General features: G+C 40.8%; 1 protein-coding gene across 4 annotated transcripts in view; it reads left to right on the plus strand.

The window, feature by feature from the left end:
* The first annotated feature begins 15,479 nt into the window (after positions 1-15,479).
* LOC137502927 (uncharacterized) overlaps positions 15,480-26,280 on the plus strand; it is a 101,347-nt gene continuing 90,546 nt past the window's right edge. For all 4 annotated transcript variants that reach the window (XM_068230131.1, XM_068230129.1, XM_068230130.1 and 1 more), the window contains exon 1: positions 15,480-17,633. In XM_068230131.1, the coding sequence (XP_068086232.1) occupies positions 17,217-17,633 (417 nt within the window). In that variant the 5' untranslated portion in view covers positions 15,480-17,216. The remainder of the gene's footprint in view (positions 17,634-26,280) is intronic.

Raw genomic sequence — 26,280 nt, forward strand, 5'->3', positions numbered from 1 at the left:
TTTTCTTTGATATTTTCAGGAAATTTATTTAACATTTCCCTTGATAATTTATTCCAATCCCTTACTCCTTGTGCTATAAAGTAATATTTGCCCCAATATGTCATCTTGAATTCCAACTTTATCTTCATATTAAACATCTGGAAACTATCCCCTATAATCCCTGGAACTTAGACATGCCTGTGTCAAGTAATAGCATGGCATAAAATAGAAATGTAGGCCTAAATGAAATTCAGTAATTTCACAAACAGGATTTGTAATCTAGATCTTTCAGTATTAAGTGATGCTGAAGTGGTTGAGATTGGAGAAAACACACAAACTGTTATGGATGAAGGTGAGTAGGCCTATCATTTTTTGTCAGTAAATCATTTATATCTGTGCTCAGTTACAGAATGCTAACAAAGCTCTATCTGGTATGTGGTGGAATGAGGATAAGGTTATGGCACTTTCAATTTATAAATGTGGGCCTCGCATATATGGATATTTGGTTACTCGATAATCCATCTGTCAGGCCTTTGAACTCTTTACCATCTCAAATACCTTATGACACTGGTCTGAATCCGTCCATACTTGAAGTGCTGAAAGTAAAGGTTCTAAAATGTCTGATATTGATAAATACTGTGCCCTCCTATTTGATGAAATGTCACTAGGAAAGGGTTTATATTATGAGGCTAATAAGCAAGGTATATGTGGGTATGAAGATCTTGGTCCTTTAGGAAGGTCATCTGCTCTGGCAAATCATACATTAGTTTTCATGTTAAGAGGTATTCACAGAACTTGGAAACACATAGTGTAATTGCCTATTATTTCACCACAAATTCAGTACCAGCATGTAATGTAGCCTTAAAACAGCTGATTGAATTTGTTATAAGTAAGGGTTGAAAGTTGTTTGCACAATTTGTGACCATGGCTCGAGAAATCAGAAAGCATTGTCAAGGTAATTTAGATAGACCCAGTCCATTCCATTTTCTTGTGAATAGTAAACCAATTGTTGTCATGTATCATGTTCCCCTTCTGAAAAATACCATAAGTGCCTTAATTGAAAATAAGATTCAGGTTAATGATCACAGGGCGGTAAAATTTAAATACATTCAAGAGAAAAGATTTAAATCAATCAGTCAATACTGATCTGCATTTAGGGCAGTCGCCCAGGTGGCAGATTCCCTATTTGTTGTTTTCCTAGCCTTTTCCTAAATGATTTCAATGAAATTGGAAATTTATTGAACATTTCCCTTGGTAAGTTATTGCAATCCCTAACTCCCCTTCCTATAAATGTGTCCTTTTTACCCAAACTGAGAAAACAACATTTCAACTTCCAGGATAGCTATGTGAATGAAAGTTAAAGTTGCTGCTGCACAGTTAAGCCATACTGTGGCAGCTGTAATTGAAACATTTGTAGCTACTCAAAGTGTTGCCTCAGAAGCTATATACACAGCAGAATTTGTAGAAGCAAGTGACAACCTTCTGGATTCTTTGAACAGTTGTAACCAGAATGCCCATGAAAGTAAGATGTATAGATGTGCCCTTTCAAGAAATTCTCTACCTGGAAAATAAGAGACCTTAAAACTGGTATAGATAAGACATGCACATTCAGTTTCATTGATGGGTGGCAGATTACAATAAGATCTAGTATGTTTTTGTGAAATAGGTAGAAGAAAGTAGGATTCAGATATCTTAATATGAAAGCTCTCAATCAGGAGCCCTTAGAGAATGCATTATGTTGCATATGACAGGATGACATTTCCAACACAAATCCTGCATCTTTTCAGTTTGTAATACTTTTAAAAACTTGTATTGGAAATTATATGGCTTTGCCCTTCAAGACTATGGGTAAGAGTGACAGTGGTAATTGTTTTCCCCTTAGCAATTTATATCAGTTTTTAAAAGTGCTGATGATGACAGTCCAGGAGTACATAAGTGGCACAGGCTCTGTTGATCGTGAAGGTATAAATTACTGTCTCAAGTCAGACCAGTGAATCCCACTCTGAACTTTTAGAGGACAATCAAGCTGTGACATATGTAGAAGGATATATTTTGAAAGTTTTAGGTATAAATAATGAGTGTGATGTGTGCAAGGGAAATCTATATTTACCTAACTTGACTGAAGGCCATTTATTTACATATTTCAAAGAAAACAGTTCATTAGCTAACTTGCAGTATGCCAGTAAACATCTGAAAGATTTTCTGCTTCATATTCATGACATATTGTATATATTTTTGGACAAATATGGTCATACAGAAGCATTATAAGGTGGCTTTAAAGGTGTATTCTCCAGGCCAGCCTACTCCTTTTGTAGGAAACATTGTCTTGAAAATGTAATTTTCCAGGCAGCTCTTCCATTTCTCATTTAAAAGGGTGTAAACATTTGGCTGAGAGAAAGTATTCAGCTGGACATGACAAAAAGGTTTAAAAAAATTCAAATCCCAGTAACAATTGTGTATGTAAACAGTGTTAATTTTGCTAGAATTTATTATCAGGTTAGCTGTACGCAGGCTTAAGTAGTTTTAAGACTTGTGCAGTTGTATAGACTGTATGATTGCTTGTCCTATTTGCTGGCACCAATATATTTTCTTCATTGGTCGATTGGGTTTGCTATGCCATATGTTGGCCTAGGTATTTTAGTTTTAAGACTTGTGTGGTTGTAAGCATTATATATGTATAGCCTATTGTATACTGCTTCTCCTTCATTGATTAGGTTACACATTGTCATATGTAGGCTGAGGAATTTTAAGACTTGTGTGGTTGTAAATATTTTCTGTATATACTGTATGGGTTCATGGTGTGGGTTTCTGTAGTCACATCCTAGTTCGTGAACCATGGGCAAAGGTTGAGTGGCCTAGCAAGTGGTCCTGAGAGTCCTGGGATCTGACACTTCGAAAATTGAAGGAACCTGTCAAAGAAAGAAAAGGGCCACAAGGGGCAGGAAAATGAAATACTCCCTAGACCTCCATATGTAATACCATCTGAGTTAGAAAAGAACAAATGTTGACCAAGGGAAGTTGGATAGGATTGACTGTGAGGAGCCTGGCCCAAGAAAGTGGAAGCAATGCTAGGACTCAGCTAAGGGCCTCGTGGTCGCCAACCCACGCTCCCAATTCCAGGGCCCCTTTTAGTCGCCTCTTATGACGGGGGATATTGTGGGTGTTGTTCTATCGCCCCCACCCACAGGAGGAACTAATGGATGAAGATGATTCCTAGGAGAATAATGGACTTGGTTATGACGGGTATGAGAGGTAGGGTGAGATCAGGACAATGATTAGACAGAGTTCTCAGGGATTTTAAGGTCAGGTTCACCTTTGGGGGGAGGGATAGAATAACACCCACAGTATCTCCTGCCTGTCATAAGAGGCGACTAAAAGCGACCCTAGTGGCTCCAAAGTTGGGAGCGTGGGTTGGTGACCACGGGGCCCTTAGCTGAGTACTGGCATTGCGTCCAATTACTTGTCAGGCACCTCGCTTTCATCTATTTTATCAGACCTCCCTTGGTCAGCTTTTGTTCTTTTCGACCCTGACGATACTAGGTTGCGAATCCCTAGGGAGTCTTTCATTTTCATGGCCTTTGTCTTCCTTTGGCCGATATCTTCACTTTTCGAAGTGTCGGATCCCTTCAGTTTTTTCTCTCTGATTAGTGTTATATAGAGGATGGTTGATTACGTGTACTTCTTCTCAAATCAATAATCACCACCACCAACACTTAAAAGTCAGAGGAGCCGGGCTGAGTGGCTCAGACGGTTAAGGCGCTGGCCTTCTGGCCCCAACTTGGCAGGTTCGATCCTGGCTCAGTCCGGTGGTATTTGAAGGTGCTCAAATACGTCAGCCTCGTGTCGGTAGATTTACTGGCACGTAAAAGACTCCTGAGAGACTAAATTCCGGCACCTCGGCGTCTCCAAAAACCGTAAAAGAGTAGTTAGTGGGACGTAAAACAAATAACATTATTAAAAGTCAGAGGTGTAGAACTAAAGGAACCCACAGAGCTAGTTGCAAAAAGAGGGCTTTGAAGGGACATAGTTAATTCACAGAGGATTGTAGGCTGAACGGTGAAGGGCATAACCGTCTATAATGAAGATATATGTATTTTATTGATGCTTGTACTTTTGCTGAAACCATGGTACTGTAGTCTTCATTAACTGATGAAGGCCTAGGCAATTAGAAGACTTGTATGGTGGTAAACATTGTTTGTGAACATTGTAATGAAACTACCACCTCGGCGACAACTCTTAAACGCAGATCGCTGATGATTGATTGTCTTCTTTCATGTACCTATCCTTTCTCTGAAGGAAAGATCAATTTCATCTGCTTTTCCTGTTGTCATTTATAATGTTTGTAGTGTTTTCAATGTATTAATTAAGTTGCAATTCAATAAACTTCAAATGTCATCATGATTTTGTTTTTATTGGTTGATAAGGTTATGTTAGTGTTTCTTCCACAGAATACAAACCACTCAAAGCTCCTCATTCCAAACTGAACACACAATGTCATTGTATGCGACGTTGTGGTCCTGTTCCCAATGACAAAGTTTATTTTTCAGCTTTAGGTTTCCGAATTTAGTGAGCTGGCCGAGCTGATAGGTATGAGAATCTTAGTTTGCAGAGTACTTCCTGCATGAAAACTTTCGTTTTATTATTTAGAATATCCTGCGTCCCCACACGTTTCTCAGTATTTTAACATATCGAATTTCGTGTCATTGTGTATACGAAAGTCTGAAAATACAAAGTAATTTATGAACCAGTAGTAAAACATATTGCTCAGTCATGCCATATTCATTATGAGAGAAAAAATATAGACTATTACATGTTATTCAACATGTTAAGATATTGAGAAACGTGTGGGGGAGGCGGGATATCCTATATAAAAAACGAAAGTTCTCATACCAGGAGGTACTTTGCAAGCTAAGATTCTCATACCTATAACCACGGCCAACTTGATGCGTCGCTTTCGCTAGCGCAGCAAGGGATCCATTCGGCCGTGCTATCACTTAGGATCCAGACCACTAGGAGCGCTGCGGTCATCTTTGTTTCCAAGCTCTAACATGGACTGTGCACTTCTGTTATATATTGGTGTTCTGTGGTTAGTTCTAAGTTCTTAGTTCCCAGTTTTTAGATCTTGGTTCTTGTGACTCAGGCAAGTGATGGACTGGGAGTAAAATATTTCTGTAGTATAGCATCTGTGGTATCTTTAACTCTCTTAATAGAATTATGTTGCAGTAATTAGGGCAGACTTAACTGCAGATTAGAATTGGATAGAACTAATTCTTGTGTATTACTTTCAGTTTTCAGTAATTAACAGCAATTTCCATTCTGTTAAGGTGTTGTAGAAAAAAAATCATAAAACTAAGTAGTATTGTAGTGTAGTAGTAGCTTATATCAATTACCTTGTTGTTGTGTGATTTTTGTGAACTATCCTAGACAATATAACTTTCTTTTCATGTTTATAGGCAATATTTCTTTCCTTTCATTTTTATTTGTACAGAATATATTTTTTCTTTTCTTCCCATTATTCCGTAAATAATGGCTAAGCAGTGCAACTGTAGGGACTGTGGGTGTGGCCAGGCATTAAGGAGTATGAGGGAGGAGTTGGAGAGTTTGAGGGAGATAATTAGGATTCTCTGAGAGGACGGGAAGGAAAGTAGGCCTCCCTCAAATAATGTACAGAATACAGTAGGTGTAAAGGAGGGATGGGAAGGAAATGGGGGAATTGTAGATGACAGGTGGTCTGATGTTTTAAGGGGAAGGAGATTGCAGGCTAAGGGCCCTCGGAATTCAGGATATGTGTCTGTTAGAAATCGGTACGAGTCACTACAGGTAGAACAACCGAGGGAAAATGAGGAACAGGGAACTGTTGCTGAGATGCGTGGAAGTAGGAGGAAGTGAAAAGCTAGGAAAGGGAAATGTAGTGTAGTGAAGAGGAAAAGACTGCTGGAACAGGGTCATGGGAGGGAGAGAATGGAGGAGGAAGTAGCTTCTGCAGCAGTGAGAGAAGATAGGGCTGACGAGGAGGGGAGGGGATCAAATGAGGTGGGTAGGGTTGAGGCTCTGGTCATGGGGGATTCCATCGTTAGACATGTGGGGAAAGTATGTGGAGGAAAGGGAACCACGGTAGAGTGTTATCCAGGATTTAGGTTGAGGCAGATGTTCAGGAAAGTAGAAGGGAAGGAAGAGGGAAAGGAGAATGTGATAGTGTTCACGTTGGTACTAACAACGTAAGTCAAGCTAATATAAGTACCAACATAGTTGGGGATGTGTGGGATCTGGTAAATGCAGCACGGATGAAGTTTAAGGAAGCGGAGATTGTTGTCAGTGGAATACTGTGTAGGAGGGATACTGACTGGAAGGTGGTTGGGGATTTAAATGAGACTATGGAGTGGGTATGTGGGAAACTGGGAGTGAGATTTCTAGATCCTAATGGGTGGGTAGGAGACAGGGATCTGCTCCCAGATGGCCTTCACTTAAACCGTAGTGGTATATATAAGTTAGGAAACTTGTTTAGAAGGGTTATAGGCTGGTACGTTCAGGGAAACGGGGTGACCTAGGGAGCGGTGATAAGCGAACAGGGAACTGGAAATCAAGTAGGGATGACATAAAAACGTTAGTGCTCAACTGTAGAAGCATTGTAAACAAAGGAATCGAATTAAGTAATTCAATAGATATATACTTATGGGATATTGTAATATGAGTTGAATCGTGGCTGAGAAATGATATAATGAATGCAGAAATATTTTCACGGAACTGGAGTGCGTATCGTAGAGATAGGATAGGAATGGTAGGAGGCGGAGTATTCATTCTCGTGAAAGAAGAATTTTTAAGCTACGAAAAAGTTAAGGATGAAAAACATGACATTCCGGGTGTAAGGCTCTTCTCTAAGTATAATAGGCAACTTGATGTCTTTGGAGTGTACAGACCGGGAAAGGGTAGCGCTGACACTGATTCAGAATTATTTGATAAGATAATCAGCTATGTTGGAAATTATATGGAAAGGAATGTGATAGTAGCAGGTGATCTCAGTTTACCAAAAGTCAATTGGGAAGGTAATGCGAACGACAGAAAACATGACCAACAAATGGCAAATAAGTTAATATGGGAAGGCAGCTGATTCAGAAAGTGATGGAACCAACTAGAGGAAAGAATATTTTGGATTTGGTGCTGATAAAACCTGATGAGCTCTGTAGAGAAACTGAAGTAATAGGTGGTATTAGTGATCACGAAGCTGTTTCTGTCGTAGTCAAAAATAAATGTGAAAGGAAGGTATTCAAATTAGGACTATTAGGCAGTACCATATGTCTGATAAAACAGGCATGAAGGAGATTTTAAAAAGTAACTATGATCGCTGGAAAATGGAAAATAAAAATTTAAACAGAATCTGGGATGGGTTTAAAGCAATTGTTGAGGAATGTGAAAATAGGTTTGTTCCTTTAAAGGTGGTAAGGAGTGGTAAGAATCCACTATATTATAACAGAGAAGTAAAGAGACTAAGAAGGAGGTGCAGACTGGAAAGAAATAGAGTTAGAAATGGTTACGGAAGTAAGGAAAAATTGAAGGAACTTACTAGAAAATTGAATCTAGCAAAGAAGTCAGGTAAGGACAATATGATGGCAAGCATAATTGGTGGTCATACAAATTTTAGTGAAAAGTGGAAGAGTATGTATAGGTACTTTCAGGCAGAAACAGGTTCCAAGAAGAATATTCCAGGAATAATTAATGAACAAGGGGAGTGTGTATGCGAGGATATTCAAAAGGCAGAAGTATTCAGTTGGCAGTATGTAAAGATTGTTGGTTACAAGGATAATGTCCAGAAAGGGGAGGTGAGTAATACTAAAGAAGTATTAAAATTTACCCATGATAACAGTGACATTTTCAGTAAGATTCAAAAGTTGAAAACTAGAAAAGCAGCTGGAATTGATAAGATTTCTGGGGATATACTAAAGGCAATGGGTTGGGATATAGTACCATATCTGAAATACTTATTTGATTATTGTTTGGTTGAAGGAGCTATGCCAGATGAATGGAGAGTTGTTATAGTAGCCCCTGTGTATAAAGGAAAGGGTGATAGACATAAAGCTGAAAATTACAGGCCAGTCAGTTTGACATGCATTGTATATAAGCTTGTAGTGTTATTAACAAATACGCTACCTGTGATATATATATATATGTGAACTATCTACTGTCTGCATGACATGTATTTATATGGTGTCTCTCATCGGAACGGGTATTCTAGTGAAATGACTAATTCCTCTACGGACATTATGTTCATGGGCTAAGTACTGATCTGAGCCGTGATTTTCCCGTTCGTATGGAACTGTTATTCTACTCTATGGAAAGACTAAAACCTTGAGTCTGGTAGACTTGGTGATTTTAAAGCATGAGCGCTGTGAACTGTTGGAATATTGGTCATATTTCCTGTCTAAACGTGGCTATTGTGACTTTTCGGAACACTGTTTATTGCTTGGTAATACTTCTGCATGATATGATTACATAGTGGAACGATACATGAACGCCTACGCCATCTGTGAGAGTGGCTAGGAACTTATCTTGGTGGTTCGGCGGTCTCCGCCAGAGCATGTAGTGGGGTCGAGACTGTGTCGCGCCTAGTGACGGTGTGTGAAAGGAGCTTTTAAGCTGTTGGACTCGCTGGTGACCATGGGTATGTCACCCGCATAGGTCCTACCCTTCCGAGGGCCCAGCTCAGACTGAATACTTTCACCCTCCACTCTTGTGAGCGCGCTGTTGTACATTACGTCACTCACCCATAGCCCACGTGACGAATACGGCAGCTCCTATTGGTAGAAACATCTTCCGATTGCTATTGGTCGATTTGAGTTTGACACCTTGGACCACGTGGGACGATCACGTTGTTGACGTTTGTGACATTTTGCTTCACTTTGATTTGGTTGCGTATATCTATTATCTTCGTTTGCGTGTTTGAAGAAAAAGTACAAGATATTTGAGGTAAGCATCCTTAAGTAAGTTAATAAGTTGATGATTGATAGTTGCTTCTGTTCCCAAAAATGTATTTTTATTATTTTTGACTGTCACCTTTTTATTACCTTTTTGCATGGTGGTTGATATGATAGTTACATAAGCCTACTTGAAACAGACACCTTAAAATTCAGTTGATGTAATGTTATATTATGTCTGATAAGCCACTATCGTTTTGATAGTACTGATATTAGCAGTAAAAATATAAGCTGATTACAGTGTCCTTAATTATTGTCTTCTATTTCTTTTCATGTCTCAGACCATGCACGAAAAGTGTCAGATCTGTGGAATGTACACAGATAGCGAAGAAGGCCGGCAACAGGGAATCTTATTTCATCATTTCCCTGTTGCTAGACCTAACATTTGCAGAGAGTGGTTGGACGTTGTGGGGGTCGAACGGTTGCGGCAGCTTCCCCTGAAGCAGCTGAGGAACCGCACTGTGTGTTCGAGGCACTTTCGTCACTCCAGCTATCCAGGACCCCTATCAAAGATGCTGTATAAAGATGCTGTCCCGGAAAGAAGTAAGTAGTTGTTATTATTATTATTATTATTGTTCACAGTACCGGTACTGTGACCTATCACATTTTCCTGTTATTCATTTCAAATTGCTCTCCAGAGGTAATTATCATAAATTCATCAGTGCCAGATGAAGGGGAACCTCGCTTCTCATAATGAAATTGACTATAATGCCTCTCATACCTGAGCTTGCCTTACCTGTAAGTTGAAATGTGTACATTTCTTTGAGGCAGAGTGTAGCTGAAATACCTAACATTTATTATTCACAAAATAGTGCACACATGTGCAAATGTTATTCCTTGTTATAATCCATCAATGGCTTTACGTTGCCTGTATTGTGAAGGCGAGGTATTTAAATGAGCTCACTATCCTAACTGCCTCTTTATCCGAAAACCATTTGTACCGTTTTGTCCAGGTTAATTTTAAGTTTGTTGTCTTCAGAATATTTTTCAAGGCTTACCATAGTTGCTTGAAGATAATCTTTGTTGTTAGAACCTATATCTAGGTCATCAGCGTATAAGTACAATTTGGTTGCGTTAAGAATTATTTCTGTAACGTCTGCTGTGGCGATATTGAATAGAAGCGGACTGATAGATCACCCTGTAATACTCCACCCCACTGTTTAATAGTATCTGAAGTTGTTTTGCCATCATGAATTCCTACTTTATTTTGTGACAAGACATTGTTTAGTATTTACCTGCTTGTTACCATCATGTTTCCCGGATCTGTGTACATAATCTGTTGCACTAGAATCCATACAATGACGCCTTTCACAAAAACTAAGTCAGTGGTACTCTACTGTTTAGGGCTATATATATCTTTTCCATTGAGTTGTTGATTACTTTGTATCCTTCATCATTTATTAATTATAGTATAATCATTGTCTTTTGATATGGTTTATTAACTCTACAACTTAGGTCACCTCCCAGAACTACAGGCTCTTTATTTTTCACTATTTTGATGGCTTTCATTTTGTGCTGAACTGCAGTGTCCACTCTTCATTTAGAGGATGGTTTGAGGTCAGGAGTTCTGGTCAGTGATCTACGTTGACTTGGTGTCTGCACAGGTGACCCTGGGGGTGCTTGGAGTGACCGGGTTGGCTAAGCAGAGGTGAACCAGGCCCATGGGGGGAGGGGATGGGGAATTTCTAACATTTGAATGTACCATTTTGAATTTATTTCAAACATCCTCTCAGCATGTAGGGGATCTTTTCTGGACTCAGTGAATATAAAATGTGCAAGTACAATTAGGTTTTCTTCCTTAAGTTCAACTGAACATGAATGGAGCAAAAACAGTTGTATGACATCTCTCAATACAGTTACTGTTAATGTATTCATGTGCTTAATATTTAGGTGGACAATATCATATGCTCAATGTAATTTTATTGCTGTTTTGCCTACTGTAAGAACCATAGAGGGACCATAAGAACCATAATACATGTTTATGAATGAATGACATTATGAGATTTGAAAATCAATACCCTGCATTCACTGTAGTAGAGGAGGAAAAAATGGTACCATTCCTATTGTTATTTCTTGTGCATGTAGGTGTGCCTGAACACGAGTCTGGTCCTTGGCCAAGGCCTTCAGCTGCTATGACTGCTGCTCCCACCACCTGCACTCCTACTGCCTCTGCTACTGCTGCTGCTGCTACTACTACTACTACTACTACTACTACTACTACTACTACCACCGGTGCTGTTGCTGCCACCACCATCTCCACGCCTGCTGCTACTACGAATAAACTTTTAATGAGTCATCGCTCGTCTGTGCTGACAGTGATATATAACCCTTAGAAAGAAATCTTCCCTTCCTGAGTGGATGTCGTTCATTGTAAAGAGTTGTTATTATGAAGAACTATTGAGGTAATTTCTTATTCTCTTCAGCCTGTGGACTGTAATTGTTGTTTTAGTAATTGGTATTTATGTGCTCAGTGTTCTCCCTAGGACCTTTCTAATGGGTGCACCACCCTGCCGGTTTTAGAGACCGCTTGACTAAACCTAGATATATGCTAATTACATAATATTATTAATAGGTACACATTTGAGTCATTGGGTGCTCCAAATTCACCTATAAATACTGTAAATCTGCCAATTTAAATGATAAATCATTACCATAATTGCATCAGTTACATCGGAGATCAAATGTTTAGCTTAACCACTATGTAGTCGCGAGCAGGGGTTTGGATTAGCCTGGAATCGCATGCGAGCCCTCTATTCCGTATGACATCACAAACCTGTATGGCAGTCCACATGTCCACAGCAACCGAGTGGGAGGCCTAAGTCCAGTGTTACATAATTTGGAAGGAGCAATAGAACACTAGACGTTCAACGTACTCTGTTATAACTTGTTCATGATAATAACATTCAAATAGTTCAATTGTGCAGTTAATATTTACCTGTCTGATATTAATGTTAACGCCCTGAGGGGAACGAATTGAAATTTATATTCATATTGAAGTTTTACGTAGTATTCCCCGCCCGGCTACTCATTCTTGCCACCCGCCTGACAAATATTTCTGGGGAGAACACTGGTGCTAATGTTATTATTGTTAATTTTACATTCAAATTAAGCAATTTCAGTTTATGAATGCTAATGATTGTTTAGCAATATATTTAATTTTGTATTACAAAACACCCAACAAGTAGGCTGTGCAGTGTGGTCATGTATCTATGAAATTGCGCTTGGGCAGTGGTGGGTTCGAACCCCACTGTCAGCTATCTTGAAGATGGTTTCCCTTCTTTGCAATAGGCAGGCAGATACTAAGGCCATACCGTAATTAAGGCCACAGTTGCATCCTTCTGAGGCCCATTCCATCGTTGCCATGAATCGGTGTATGAGCCTCATAGGCAAAAAAATGAGATCATTATGAAGCCCAGAACATCATTATAATTGTTCATAAAGGTGGAAAAATTTTAAGTTCATGTTCAGTGTTGTAATTCAAAATATGCCATACATCTGCATGTTTCAGACCCCCATTTGTCTTAATTGCATTCATAATGACTTTTATAAATTCCTGCCCTACAGTTGTTATATAATCAAACACTTTATTTCAACTTCATGGGACATGTATTATTATCATTAATATTAGTATTACTATTAATATTATTATAGAGAGATTAAGTACAGCATGAAACATATCTGCTAAATGGGAAGTGAAAAACTGTAATGTGGAGTTATTTTCAAGAGCAATGAACCTTTCAAACGTGGTTTACTGAACTCATAGTCTGTTCCTTTATATGAGATCATCATTTGTATGATAATATTCAAATACTGAAGTGGAAGTGTCGTGTGATATTGTGTGAATGATTTGTGTAAAGAAGTCATAGTTTTGGTTAAGCATCCATTTCTACCAAAGGAGGTTTCACTGAAAATCTTGTATTTTGGAGAACATTTCTCATCAGAACACAGGAAATATATTATGCTCTCTCCTCTCTTATTTGCAGTTTGTATGCACATCCTCCTATACAAAAGTATGTACTGGTATGTATGCAATATCCAAGTAACTAAATTAATATTTGTGAATTTTGTGATGTTGGTAACCCATTCACTTGATGTGATGGTAACAGTTCTACAAACTTTCCTTATCATAGTACTGGGCAAGTTGGCCGTGCGGTTAGGAGCGCACAGCTGTGAGCTCGCATCCAGGAGATAGTGGGTTCGAACCCCACTGTTGGCAGCCCTGAAAATGGTTTTCTGTGGTTTCCAATTTTCACACCAGGCAAATGCTGGGGCTGTACCTTAATTAAGGCCACAGCTGCTTCCTTCCCATTCCTAGGCCTTTCCTGTCCCATCGTCACCATAAGACCTATCTGTGTCAGTGCAACATAAAGAAACTAGCCTTATCATAATTGTCCCCCTGTGGGTAGGGGGTGGGCAACCACGCAGCCCTTAATTGAATTTTGGCACTGTTTCCGCTTACTTGTGCCAGGCTCCCCACTTGGTTGGCCGGGTGGAGTGCATGCTGTCAGACCACAGATCAGCCTACTCTGCAACCACCAACATAGATTTCTGCCTTCGATATACAGTAGGTACAAATGGCACTGTCTGAAGTGAGTTTCCACTGTCTTCAACAGGCATTTCGTCTAGATCACAGCAAAGGCCCTTGCACACCATAATGTTGTGGAAGTAGCAGCATATTGTTCATAATACTGTACTAAATTAGCATACAATTCCTTGGACATAGCTCTTAATAGGCGGAGCTATGTTGTGACTTGGCATGGTAATGTTTTGTGCTGGATCAGCTGCCATATTATTGTACGTAGATCCTGATGCTACATATTTCTGTCCATTTATTGGAACTCCTCTCCTGCGGATGGACTGAAAGGAAGCATTATTTGTACCTCCTGCATGTTGTAAGAGGGAACAATCACAGAATCTGTAAGCGCTCTCTTGTCTTTTAAACCCACAAACATATTCATGATTCCATCTTTTTCCATGTAGCAGAAAAATGTAGATATATCCTACTGTCACATAAAATAGAACATTTTTAAGTATTGTAAATAGTGCAGATCAATGAATACACGGGATGCATACAATTTTTTAGCTTGACATTGTTTATCATCTAAATGCAGATGACTGATTGAATGATATGTTGTGTTTTGGTGCAGTATGTAGGAACAGAGTACCATGTGCTATCATGTCTTGGTTTCTTCAAACACTACTCTGCCAGAGATTTGCCATCCTCTAGTAGATGCAAAAGAAGTACAAATCTCAATATTTCTCAGTGTGTGGCCCTAGGTGCCTCTTTTGACAGACTGAAAGATGTATCATATAGTAAGTTCCTTGGGAAAATACAGATGGTGTTGCTGAAAACTTTTGCAATGTCAGTGCAACATTAGACTGCAATAAGAGAGAAAAGTATTATGTTGTAACTTGTCAGTTCCAGTCTTTCTTTCCTAAATGAATGATTTTGTATTTGTGTTGTACTGCATAGTTTTCTGGCTGATGAATATTAATTGATGATTAACACTGCTGAATGTAATGTCATGAGATTATGATATACTATGATCACTAAAACTTTTGTGCAAATTTCTACACAATTTTATACCTGTAACACTGTGGATAGTAGGTAGAATATAGCTCCATAAACCAAAAGATCATGTTTCATTTCAATTTATCTTTGAATCCTACAAACTCCCTCCTTATATGAGTTTCCTTTCATCATTGTGGTTCCTGTGTATGGTTTACTTTCTTACATTGTATTTATATTTTATTTCCTGCATAAGTGGTATATCTTGATACTATTGATTGTTACGGTTGGCTTAAGTAGTGTTAAAGAGGACTGATGTACGAGGGGATGTTAGTGCCTATTACTATCATAGGTCTTAATCTGAGATAGGGATTGCCAATCCCACTCACCTTCTGGTCACTTCCTTCCTCCCTTTGTGAGTTAGCTTCCATTTTCCTCAGCAGAAACAAACAAAAGCAGCACAGGCAAGGCCAGTCACTCCCATCCTTTATGGCTTTGTGAATTAGTAAAAGTAAAATATAACTCCATAAATCAAATAATTATAATAAGCAGCACAAGCTGGTAAGCTTCTTTTCTCCAGCAAAAAATTATTAATAACAATAATACTAATAAAGCACAGGCCAACCTCCAGGTGTATTGTTGTTCAGAATGCAGTATTTCAGAAAACGGTAACAAAGAAGGAAAGAAAGAAAAGGAAATGAAAGAAAAATACGAGGGAAAAAAAGAACAAAAATATATTTAATATAATATTTAAGAGTGGCGGTTGGGGGGGGGGGCGAGAACCTGGGGACCCTCCGCGCGCTAAACGATTTAAATCGCCCGCCCGGTAATTTTAGTTCAGCCCTGTACTCACTAGAGGCGCTATTGTGCAATTCCTGGCGATCTTTGCGCAGCCGCTGCGTACAGAAGTGAAAAATAACGTTGAGAGTCATCTCTTACTCATTCTCTTTGCTGGTGACTGGACGCGCTCGTGTCTGGAAGCCAAGCCATGTTTAACGGTGACTCTGTAACTCAAACAATGATTACCGAAGCCATTGGTATCGGGTGATAAGGCGAGTACACCTCATCTAACAAAGAAGTTAATATGTAGAATTTAGTATTTAATCATATTAGTTTTTAGAATGTAAGTCTTTCGTAAGTTTTTCTCTTTGTGAAGTGCTGTGGTAGTGGGTTGTAGCACGAGGATGTTACCTGAGCATTACTGATCACCTCAAAGTTCACCTTTGGTCTTATTACTGTGTATATTTCGTTTTGGTGTAGTGTTCTGTATTCTATATGTGTATTTATTGTAAGTGAAGTAAGCTACGGCTTGGTTATGGAGTTCAGATTTGAAGTGTGTGTTGCGTAACAGCAAAGTGCAGTGTGCTCTAGGTAACGGTCAAAATTTCGTTTCTGCCTTTTCTAAATTTGTGATTGATTCTCTTTGTTAATTCTTGTTTCTGGTGTATCTACGCGTGTTTGGTGTATTATTTGATTCGTGTGCTGTTTCTTTTGATTTATTGCATCTTCATATTGCCGTGTTTATTATGGTGTACACCATCTTCTGTTCTATCTGAAATTTTGTTCCTATATTATTGTTTTGTGACTCGGTTCGTGTGATTCGGCCTTCCGTTACTCGTGTTACGACCTAACTACTACGATTGCACTGAACACCACCCATTTCTCTTAAAGGGCATCATTATTTTTATCATTATTTTTATTATTATTATTAGTTGGACTTTTCAAAGATTTTTATTTAATTCATACGTATGACTAGGGAATAGGATTGTATATTTCTTGCATTTCTGCGGGTGGTTTTATTTTATTATTGCCCTATAATATTAGGATAACTACATTTATTACTACGATGAAATTCTTTAACAATGTAAAAAATTTGAAGATTTAATTGAGGGTTTTGGGCACCCCTAGTGTGGAGTGATTGTTGCTTGGGGCTTATCTTCTCTTCTCTGTATTGTTGCTTATCTTATCTTATCGCCGTGTGGCAGTTACGCAACTGTCATTGTTCATTATTGTCTTGTGGGATTAGCATCGGCTGTCGCATGCCGCTGTCATTGGTATGATGCTTTGTTTGCGGTATTGAGGCAAAATCGTGTGTTTTTCTATCTTGTAATGTGGGTTCCGCCTCATTAAATTGCGCATTTCAGGTCGTGTTGATACCGATTACCTCATCTACTATGTGGTGTGATTTTAATTATTCTGTATTAGTGTTGATTTTATTTTAACCTGTACGATATGTGTTTTCATATTGGTCGGTTGTAGTATAAAGCCCCGTTATTTTTCTTGCAGTGTTTGTTTACGTTATGTGAGTTTGTGTGGAATTATCCTTCCGCTGGGACGTGTCGAAGCCCTCTATTAAATAATTCATTGTAAATTTTATTAATATTTTGTGTTTGTTCACGAATACTTATAGTAATTTATTTAATTAGTTGACTGGTGCACCAGAATTTTATTTTACAAAGAAGACTTATTTTAAAGAATATTAATTTTATTTATATCTAGATTTGTTACCTGTTTTATTTTCGTGGATGCCAGAAGGAATATAATTTTTTTTTTTAAATTCATTACGTTAATTGGGGTCTAATGATTTTTCTTTTATTTTTAAATAATGTGTAAGAATGAATTTTCTTTTAAGTATAAATTAATTTAAAATTTTATGTTGGTGTTATTTGGGTGATGTCTGTCGCAATTCCTAATAATCCCATCCTCTAATCTTATTTCTTTGGGTTTGGTCCTGCACACTTCCATCTTTGCCTTTGTTGATGTTGTTTTCTGTTTATTTTGTATGCGCACGTCCCTATGACGTTTGTCATTTTCTTGTATTGCTTGAGGGCGTTGCAGTAGTGGTAGCAGACCGAGCGTGGTTTTCTGTGTTGAAGCTACGCAGTATAGCTAGTTATGAAATTGTGACGCAGGCATCCCGAATGGCACCAACTAATTGGAAATTCATGGTTGGTTTTAAATTGTGTAAAACTGAAATGTTCCCAAATAATTTGTGTTTTTCTGTTTATTTTCATGTATGCTCGAGTTCCGGGTTTGCGGTTCTCTTGTCCCTGTGGTGCTTATGTTCGAGGTCAATTTCTGTTGATTTTTCCCTGTTCCGCTTAACGCTGTATGATGGGTCATGGAAGCCGGTTCCTTTCCTTGTGCTGTTCTTATTTTGGACCTGCGATATCTGGGTGAGTCGTTGACCATTATTGTTGATGAATGGAGTTGCATTATTTTTATTTGGGATTGGTTCTAAATTAAATTTTGCAAAATATTCTCCCACATTTTACAGAAACAAAATTGTGTTTGTGGCCATTAATTATTTTTCTTTTAGTAGGTCTTGTTTCTAGTGAAGGAGTTGCTAAGCTGGTGGCCCATCGACTCACTGCAAAGATATAAGGGCTTGTGTTAAATTGATAACTATTGCTTAGTGTGTAAAATTTTATCTTTGTTTCAGCTTCGCTTGTAGTCCTGATCATGTGTTGAAAAATTTGTTACTATAATATTTCTCTTCCAGAGACTGTGTTCCTGCCCGACTGTTCGGAGTGGGTGTATCAAAATTTATTTACAATGTTGACCCATGCTGACCTTTTCTTTCAGTTAATGTCTGTCTGTGATCCTGCTCGCTCTGGTTACTACATGTCTTGGGTGATGATAGTGTGATTTGTTGACATAGTGAGATGTCAGTTGGTAATAATGGTGTTGGTATCATGGATACTACTTGGGACTTGTGCTATGGGAAAATGTTCCTATTTGACTTATGGGTGTCTTGTGCATGTTCCCGGTGTAATATTGTGTTGTTATTATGGGCTTGTGTTGGCGTTCTTGTATGAACATATATAATGTAATGGTGATATATTGACGTGTATTTCACATGGATTTTATGTTATGATGGTAACCATGGGCTGTGTTCTTGTTCTGGTGTATTTTGCGGTGTTTTCGTTGGTTGAATGCTGATAGGCTACGACTGTATGGTTCATCGAAGGTTATATTGACCTATTATCTTAATTTGATGTGTCCATGTCAGGTAGTGCTGTCAATTCTCTCATGCGCTCATCCATTTCTACTGGTAACGTTTACCATGTGGTGTTCTGTTCCGGTGTTGCTTACCTTCCTGTTGTTTCTGGTACTTGGTGCATGTGGTCAAGTTGTAACTAGGTGGGTCCTAAATTTATTGGTCACGTTTTCCTCTTTAAAGTCTGTGGGTTTGTTTGCCTGGTTTATGGTAGTCTGTACTTGTTAGCTTCTTCCCCCTCACATTCATCTTTTCTGTTACCTGTGAACTGGATTTGTGTTCCTGTATGGTATTTTCAGTAACTCGCCTTGGATGACTGGTGCCATGCATGTGGTATATCTGCTGGTTCTGGTTGATGAGTGTCAGTTTTAGCCTTGTGCTTGAGTGTAAATTTTCATTCTTCCTGATATTTCATTTTCTGGTGCTGGTTGGTTACTATATGTATTGGTGCTTACGCATTCCTACCTGTAATTGTAAATCTGTGCCCTGGTACTGGTGCTACTTGGTGGTTGTGTGGGTTCATTGCTGGAATCTTGGTGTGGATCATGGCTGGCTTATTGCTGAAGGCGATCATTCGTTTTTTCTGTGCTTTCATACTGGATTTTGGTTGTGGGTCTCGCAGTCGTCATGTGGTTATTAGTACTCATTTATCTAAACATTGTGGATCCTGTTCTTAAATTCATATTTGCTTCTTATTAAATCCTTCCTGTTCATTTTGCTGAGGATTATGGGAGTGCATTTCATCATCGTTGTCAGTTTGGTGGGTGCTGTTTATTTAGTTCTGTGTGGAGTGGTCGAAATTGAGGTGAAGTCTTCTCTAGTGTAATCTTGAGCCTATCTGTCACCGTATGTCCATGTCTTGGCTGGTATATTTATTAATCCTTGTGTCCTCGTGTAGGAAAGGTTTTTGCAAGTCAATATGGGATGTCTTGCAGGTGATTCAGTTCACACTATTATTAGCCCAAGATTTTCTTGAGGCCCGTCTGGGCATTTGGTGGTCATTTCATGGATGTACACTGGCTTCGAGCATGTTTAGTGATATTGTGTGATTTGAGAACTTATGTTTCTTCAAAATGATATCCGTAGGCCAGATGTGACCAAAATAAATTAGTGTACTGAGAAGGGTTTCCCTTGCATCCTAAGGCTGTTTATATGTAATCTCATTCGATCATGTTTATTTGCATAATCTGCTTCTTAGTGTACTCTGTGGTCTGTCTATCATCTGGTTTACCTTCTCTTGTAATTCGGTTGCTTCTAGCTCAAACCGGCATGTTTTCGCAATTTTATATTGTGGCTTGCTTGTCATCTGACTGTTCTGGGGTCTGTTCCTGTGAGTATGGGATCATGTGGAATGGCTCTTGTTCGGTTGCTGAAATTCTTGGTCTGTCATTGGTGGTATGGGACCCAATTGACTGGCTGAAGGTTCTTCTCCATCAACTCATGAGCCTTGTCATCGTGTCTACTATCAATTCTGCATCGTTTATGTATTATTTTATCCCGTGAATTCCGACTGGCTGGAAGGGTGTCTGTGGATTGGCATAATCTCACAGGGTGGACTGTCTTTACGCCACCATATTTGTAGTCCTGGGTTATCCAGAGGTTCTCTGAACACTTGATGGTTTTGGTAGTACACCTGTGCTCGTTGTATTCGAAGATGGTTTATATGGAGATGTAATTTTCTTGAATTTTGGCCTTAATTATGCCGCTTTGAGTTGGTTCTGCCTGGTGCTATAATACCATTTTCTTTTCATGTGGTGTGCCTTACTATCCTTTCTGTAGTTGTTGGCTGTCATGTGGTGGTTGGTCTGGGTTACTGGTGCATGGTGATCTCTTGCGGACACACTTTTGAGCTCCTCTCCATCTGTTATTATGCTAGCGAAGTCTCCAGTTATCGCCATTGCCTTCATTATTCTGGGTCGATTGCCGTGTGATCTCCACATCATGGTTATGGATGGTTTGGGATACTGTGTTTTCTGTTTCTGAGTGGTGTCCTTTCTGCCTGTCATGTTCTTCTGAGTTATCTGGTTATTTAGTAGCTGGTGTTATGTAAATGAGTTGATCGTTATGGGTAAAATCTGTTCGTTTCGCTGTGTGATTATCCATCTTATCTCCCTCCCTGTATCCTCCGTTGTTTATTTATTTCTGCTGTATATCGTGCCTCATTCCTGATCCGTTTATCTCATCTGTTAAATTATGTAAGGTGTGGAAGAATGCTAAGTTGTTTCTTGTAAAAAAGGTATGTGAAATAGAATTTCATGATGGTCTTCGACCTTGTTTTGGGAGTATGTGCCCCCAGGTTTGTGCTTTTTATATATATTTGGTCCTGTTGTGGGCAAAATTTTCGTTCCCTTCACCGGTATTTCATGACCCAGCATCTATATTCCAAATTATTGCTCTTGCTTCTGTTATTTTATTTCCTTTGGTAAATTAATTATTGGGAACATTCAGTTTAGTTAGGTCCTCTTTTCTTGTAGATATGGGTTGCTTTATCCTAGTATAGTAAGATTATCCAGATTTATTAGTCCTAATTTAGTTCTTTTAAATTGATTATTGTAATTTCCACTAGTGTAATGTTCTGTAATTATAACCATAAAAGTTAGCAAATGTCAATGCCAGTAGTGGCAAATGAACTGTGCTCAAGCCTAGCGTGTTACCCGTGTGGTTAAACTTAATGTGAATACTAGAGATGATACTCTTGTCACTGTAAGCGTTTGTGCTTACTACCGTCCCATGAACTTTCAAAAACACTATTTCAAGTGGGTCATTAAAACCCGGTTCGGAATTAATAATATCCCTAAGAGGTGTGTGAAGACCGACTTAGTGACTAATTACCTTTTGGACTGTACTTGTTCCCTCGCTTGCTGCTTTTTGTTCCTGTTGCAGCTATTCGTGCGCATTTTGGTGCTGCCGTTGCAAGAAGCTAAGCTGGACTTGTGCATCTAAATTCCTGTGTCATTGGAGCTCAACATTTGGTGCTGAAATCTAGCTAGTCATGTGTCTGTTTTCCACCTGGTGTGTTGTACGCTGTGCTGACTGGCCATTGGTACTCCGTCTTTCTGCACGCTGAACAGTTCATGTGTGCCCAGTGTTGTTTCTTCTATGTCACCCATTACCAAGTAAGACTGTTCCAAAGTTATTCTATATGCGTGAATGGAAACATACTCAACGTCGAGAAATTCTGACCCTAAACTTGTGACGCCTAAATTATTATGGACTTGACATGTGATGACGTGCCAAACATTTTGAGAGGTTCTGGTATCTTGTGACTGTGTGGTACCTTTCCTGGTGCATACGACTGAACTCTACCTGCTCATCGTGGCCCCCGGTGGTCCTCTTTCGGCGGGGGAGACTGTAGCGTTATTAACACATTGCGGACCGGGTGCCATTCGCCCTATGCACAGCCCTGTTCCCGGCCACTTTCTAACTACCTCTAAGCTGGAGTGCATGAATACAAATAAACTGTCAGAACTTCAATAGCTTTTGAAGGACTATTGTGTATTTTTCTATTGGCCTACCTGAATAGTTGTTGAAATGCAGGGTATTTCTTGAAATCTATTTCGGCTCATAGTTTTCGGAAATATTGGTCTTTTTATTAGGGGATCGGTTGGCCAGTAATCTTTCAGAAATGATTTCTTCACCTGCCGTATCAATATACACAGAGGATTCATTTTTTAATTTTCCTGCTAGTGACATTAGTCCACTTTAGTGTTTTAGGGGATAAGTTATGAGAATGTGATTTCTGCTCATAGTGTAAGTTTGTCTTTTCAGCTACATACTGAAAAAATTCCTCACCAAACATAAGTCCTGCTACTTATCCTATGTTTCCAGATTCATTAGGCCATACCTTTATACCAGGAGCACCTTCAAAATCCTCTAACTAGTGATGGGCGAATGATACAGAAGTTCGAGCAGGCTCGAGTCGGCCCGATACGCTACGTAGGCTCGATGCCGTATCGAACCTGTTCGAACTGTCAGGCGACACCACACATCGACTAAGCGGAGCGCGGACGGAAAATTCGTCCTATTAGATTACTACTAGGTACACTCAGTATATTTATGCGTGGGGGGGGGGGGTGGACACAACGTTCTCAGTGAACGGAAAGAGCATTTATTTAAGTCTTTCTGGCAGTACGAACAACAGATTGGTAATATTTATTTCGTTAATATGTACCTTTGCATTTTACATTTTGTCCGCTCTTCAGAAATACGTTTCTGTATAACTTTGTCGTGTTTTGCAGGCTTAATGTTGTTAATCATTACTTTCAAGTACCGATAGTTAACATGTTTTTCGTATGCTACGAGCTATTATTTTCTCATTAATAATTAGTAATATATTATTATTTTTATTTGCTATAGGCTTTACGTCGCACCAACACAGATATTTAGGTCCTATGGCGACGATGGGACAGGAAAGGGCTAGTACTGGGAAGGAAGCGGCCGTAGCATTAATTAAGGTACAGCCCCAGCATTTGCCTGGTGTGAAAATGGGAAACCACGGAAAACCATCTTCAGGGCTGCCGACGGTGGGGCTCGAACCCACTATCTCCCAATAATACATTATTATGTCCGCCTCTGTGGTGTAGTGGTTAGTGTGATTAGATGCCACCCCCGGAGGCCCGGGTTCGATTCCCGGCTCTGCCACGAAATTTGAAAAGTGGCACGAGGGTTGGAACAGGGTCCACTCAATCTCGGGAGGTCAACTGAGTAGAGGTGGGTTCCATTCCCACCTCAGCCATTCTGAAAGTGGTTTTCCGTGGTTTCCCACTTCTTCTCCAGGCAAATGCCGGGATGGTACCTAACTTAAGGCTACGCAGGTGAGGCCGCCTGGGCGAGGTACTGCTCATCCTCCCCAGTTGTATCCCCCGACCCAGAGTCTGAAGCTCCCGGACACTGCCCTTGAGGCGGTAGAGGTGGGATCCCTAGCTGAGTTCGAGGGAAAAACCGACCCTGGATGGTATGCAGATTAAGAAAGAAAGAAAATACATTATTATAATAGACGAATTTGTTATTACTTAAGACAGAGCAGACAATGGCCGGTAGAAAAAGGTCATGGACTTGGGACTACTTTGAAGAGCTTCCAGACAAACGAGTAAAATGCACTTGATGTGATAAAATATTAAAACGATAGTAAAAATACATCGACGATGATAAGATACTTAAAAATTCATAATATTCGTCCTTCGTCGAATGACACCATTCCAAATGAGGGGGAAGACACCTCCACGTAAACGACGTCGACATATGCAGGTAAAATATTCTTAATAGGTTCCGTTTTGTTTTTCATGAATAGCACAGTGGACGGCCGCTCGCATTTGACTGGCGAAAGGCTCTACATAGTTTACTGTTGAGGTATACAGATTATACCGATTTTACGTGCGTAAGCATTACGTTATGAAACCATCAATTTATTAATTGATTGGCTATTAGTCCGCCTCTGTTGTGGAGTGGTTAGTGTGATTAGCTACCACCCCCGGAGGTCCGGGTTCGATTCCCGGCTCTGCCATGAAATTTGAAAAGTGGTGCGAGGGCTGGAACGGGGTCCACGCAGCCTCTGGATGTCAACTGAGTAGAGGTGGGTTGGATTCCCACCTCAGTCATCCTCGAAGTGGTTTTACGTGGTTGCCCACTTCTCCTCCAGGCTATTGCCGTGATGGTACCTAACTTACGGACACGGCCACTTCCTTCCCTCTTCTTTGTCTATCCCTTCCAATCTTCCCATCCTCCCGCAAGGCCCCCGTTCAGCATAACAGGAAAGGCCGCGTGGGCAAGATACTGGTCATCCTCCCCAGTTGTATCCCCAACCCAGAGCTCCAGGATACTGCCCTTGAGGCGGTGGAGGTAGGATCCCTCGCTGAGTCCGAGGGAAAAACCGACCCTGGAGGGTAAGCAGATTAAGACGAAGAAGAAGATGGGCAATTAAAGAAAACGATGCCGAAAACCGAAAAAGTAGCTAGTGGGTCGTAAAGCCAATAACGAAAAATGGGGTTCTTTACTTCTATGGTTATGGCCCCAAACAGGAAATAAACACCCCTTACATCCTCGCTTTAAAGCGCTGGGGAAATCGGGCTAGAAAAATATAAGGGCCAAGAAAGAATAATAATTGTATTGGCTTTACGTCCCACTAACAACTTTTACCGTTTTCGGACACGCCAAGGTGCCGGAAGTTAGTTCCGCAGGAGTTCTTTACGTGCCATTAAATCTACCGACAAGAGGTTGAAGTATTTGAGCTAAAACCTCGGCGCGTATCGGGTCGGCTCGATCCTGCTCGAACACGGGTATCGTTCGCCCATCACTAGCTGTAGCCCGAGTCAACTGCGCCTTCGGTCACGTGACTGCTCGAACCTCGGCGCGTATCGGGTTGGCTCTATCCCCCTAGAACACGGGTATCGTTCGCCCATCACTAGCTGTAGCCAGAGTCAACTGCGCCTTCGGTCACGTGATGACTGCTCGAGCTTACTTCGAACAGACTCGAACCTCGCCCCGTATCGGGTCGGCTCGATCCCCCTAGAACACAGGTATCGTTTGCCTATCACTACCTGTAGCCCGAGTCGGACCCAGCCTTCGGTCATGTGACAGCTCGAGCTTGCTTCGAACAGGCTCGTATCGGGTCGGCTCGATCCCGCTACAACACGGGTATCGTTTGCCTATCACTAGCTGTAGCCCGAGTCAGAATCCGCCTTCGGTCATGTGACAGCTCGAGCTTGCTTCAAACAGGCTCGAACCTCGGCGCGTATCGGGTCGGCTTGATCCCGCTAGAACACAGGTATCGTTTGTCCATCACTAGCTGTACCCCGAGTCAGAATCCGCCTTCGGTCATATGACTGCTCGAGCTTGCTTCGAACAGGCTCGAACTTTGGCCCGTATCGGGTCGGCTCGATCCCCCTAGAACACAGGTATCGTTTGCCTATCACTAGCTGTAGCGCGAGTCAGAATCCGCCTTCGGTCATGTGACAGCTCGAGCTTGCTTCAAACAGGCTCGAACCTCGGCTTGTATCGGGTCGGCTCGATCCTGCTCGAACACGGGTATCGTTCGCCCATCACTAGCTGTAGCCCGAGTCAACTGCGGCTTCGGTCACGTGACTGCTCGCACCTCGGCGCGTATCGGGTCGGCTCGATCCTCCTCGAACACGGGTATCGTTCGCCCATCACTAGCTGTAGCCCGAGTCAACTGCGCCTTCGGTCACGTGACTGCTCGAACCTCGGCGCGTATCGGGTTGGCTCGATCCTGCTCGAACACGGGTATCGTTCGCCCATCACTAGCTGTAGCCCGAGTCAACTGCGCCTTCGGTCACATGAAGACTGCTCGAGCTTACTTCGAACAGACTCGAACCTCGGCCCGTATCGGGTCGGCTCGATCCCCCTAGAGCACAGGTATTGTTTGCCTATCACTAGCTGTAGCCCGAGTCAGACTCACCCTTCGGTCATGTGACAGCTCGAGCTTGCTTCAAAAAGGCTCGAACCTCGGCTCGTATCGATCCCGCTAGAACACAGGTATCGTTTGTACATCACTAGCTGTACCCCGAGTCAGAATCCGCCTTAGGTTATGTGACAGCTCGAGCTTGCTTCGAACAGGCTCGAACCTCGGCGCGTATCGGGTCGGCACGATCCTGCTCGAACATGGGTATCGTTCGCCCATCACTAACTGTAGCCCGAGTCAACTGCGCCTTCGGTCACGTGATGGCTGCTCGAGCTTACTTCGAACAGACTCGAACCTCGGCCCGTATCGGGTCGGCTCTATCCCCCTAGAACACAGGTATCGTTTGCCTATCACTAGCTGTAGCCCGAGTCAGACTCACCCTTCGGTCATGTGACAGCTCGAGCTT

The sequence above is a fragment of the Anabrus simplex genome, chromosome 13 (genome assembly GCF_040414725.1).
Source record: "Anabrus simplex isolate iqAnaSimp1 chromosome 13, ASM4041472v1, whole genome shotgun sequence".
NCBI lineage: Eukaryota > Metazoa > Arthropoda > Insecta > Orthoptera > Tettigoniidae > Anabrus > Anabrus simplex.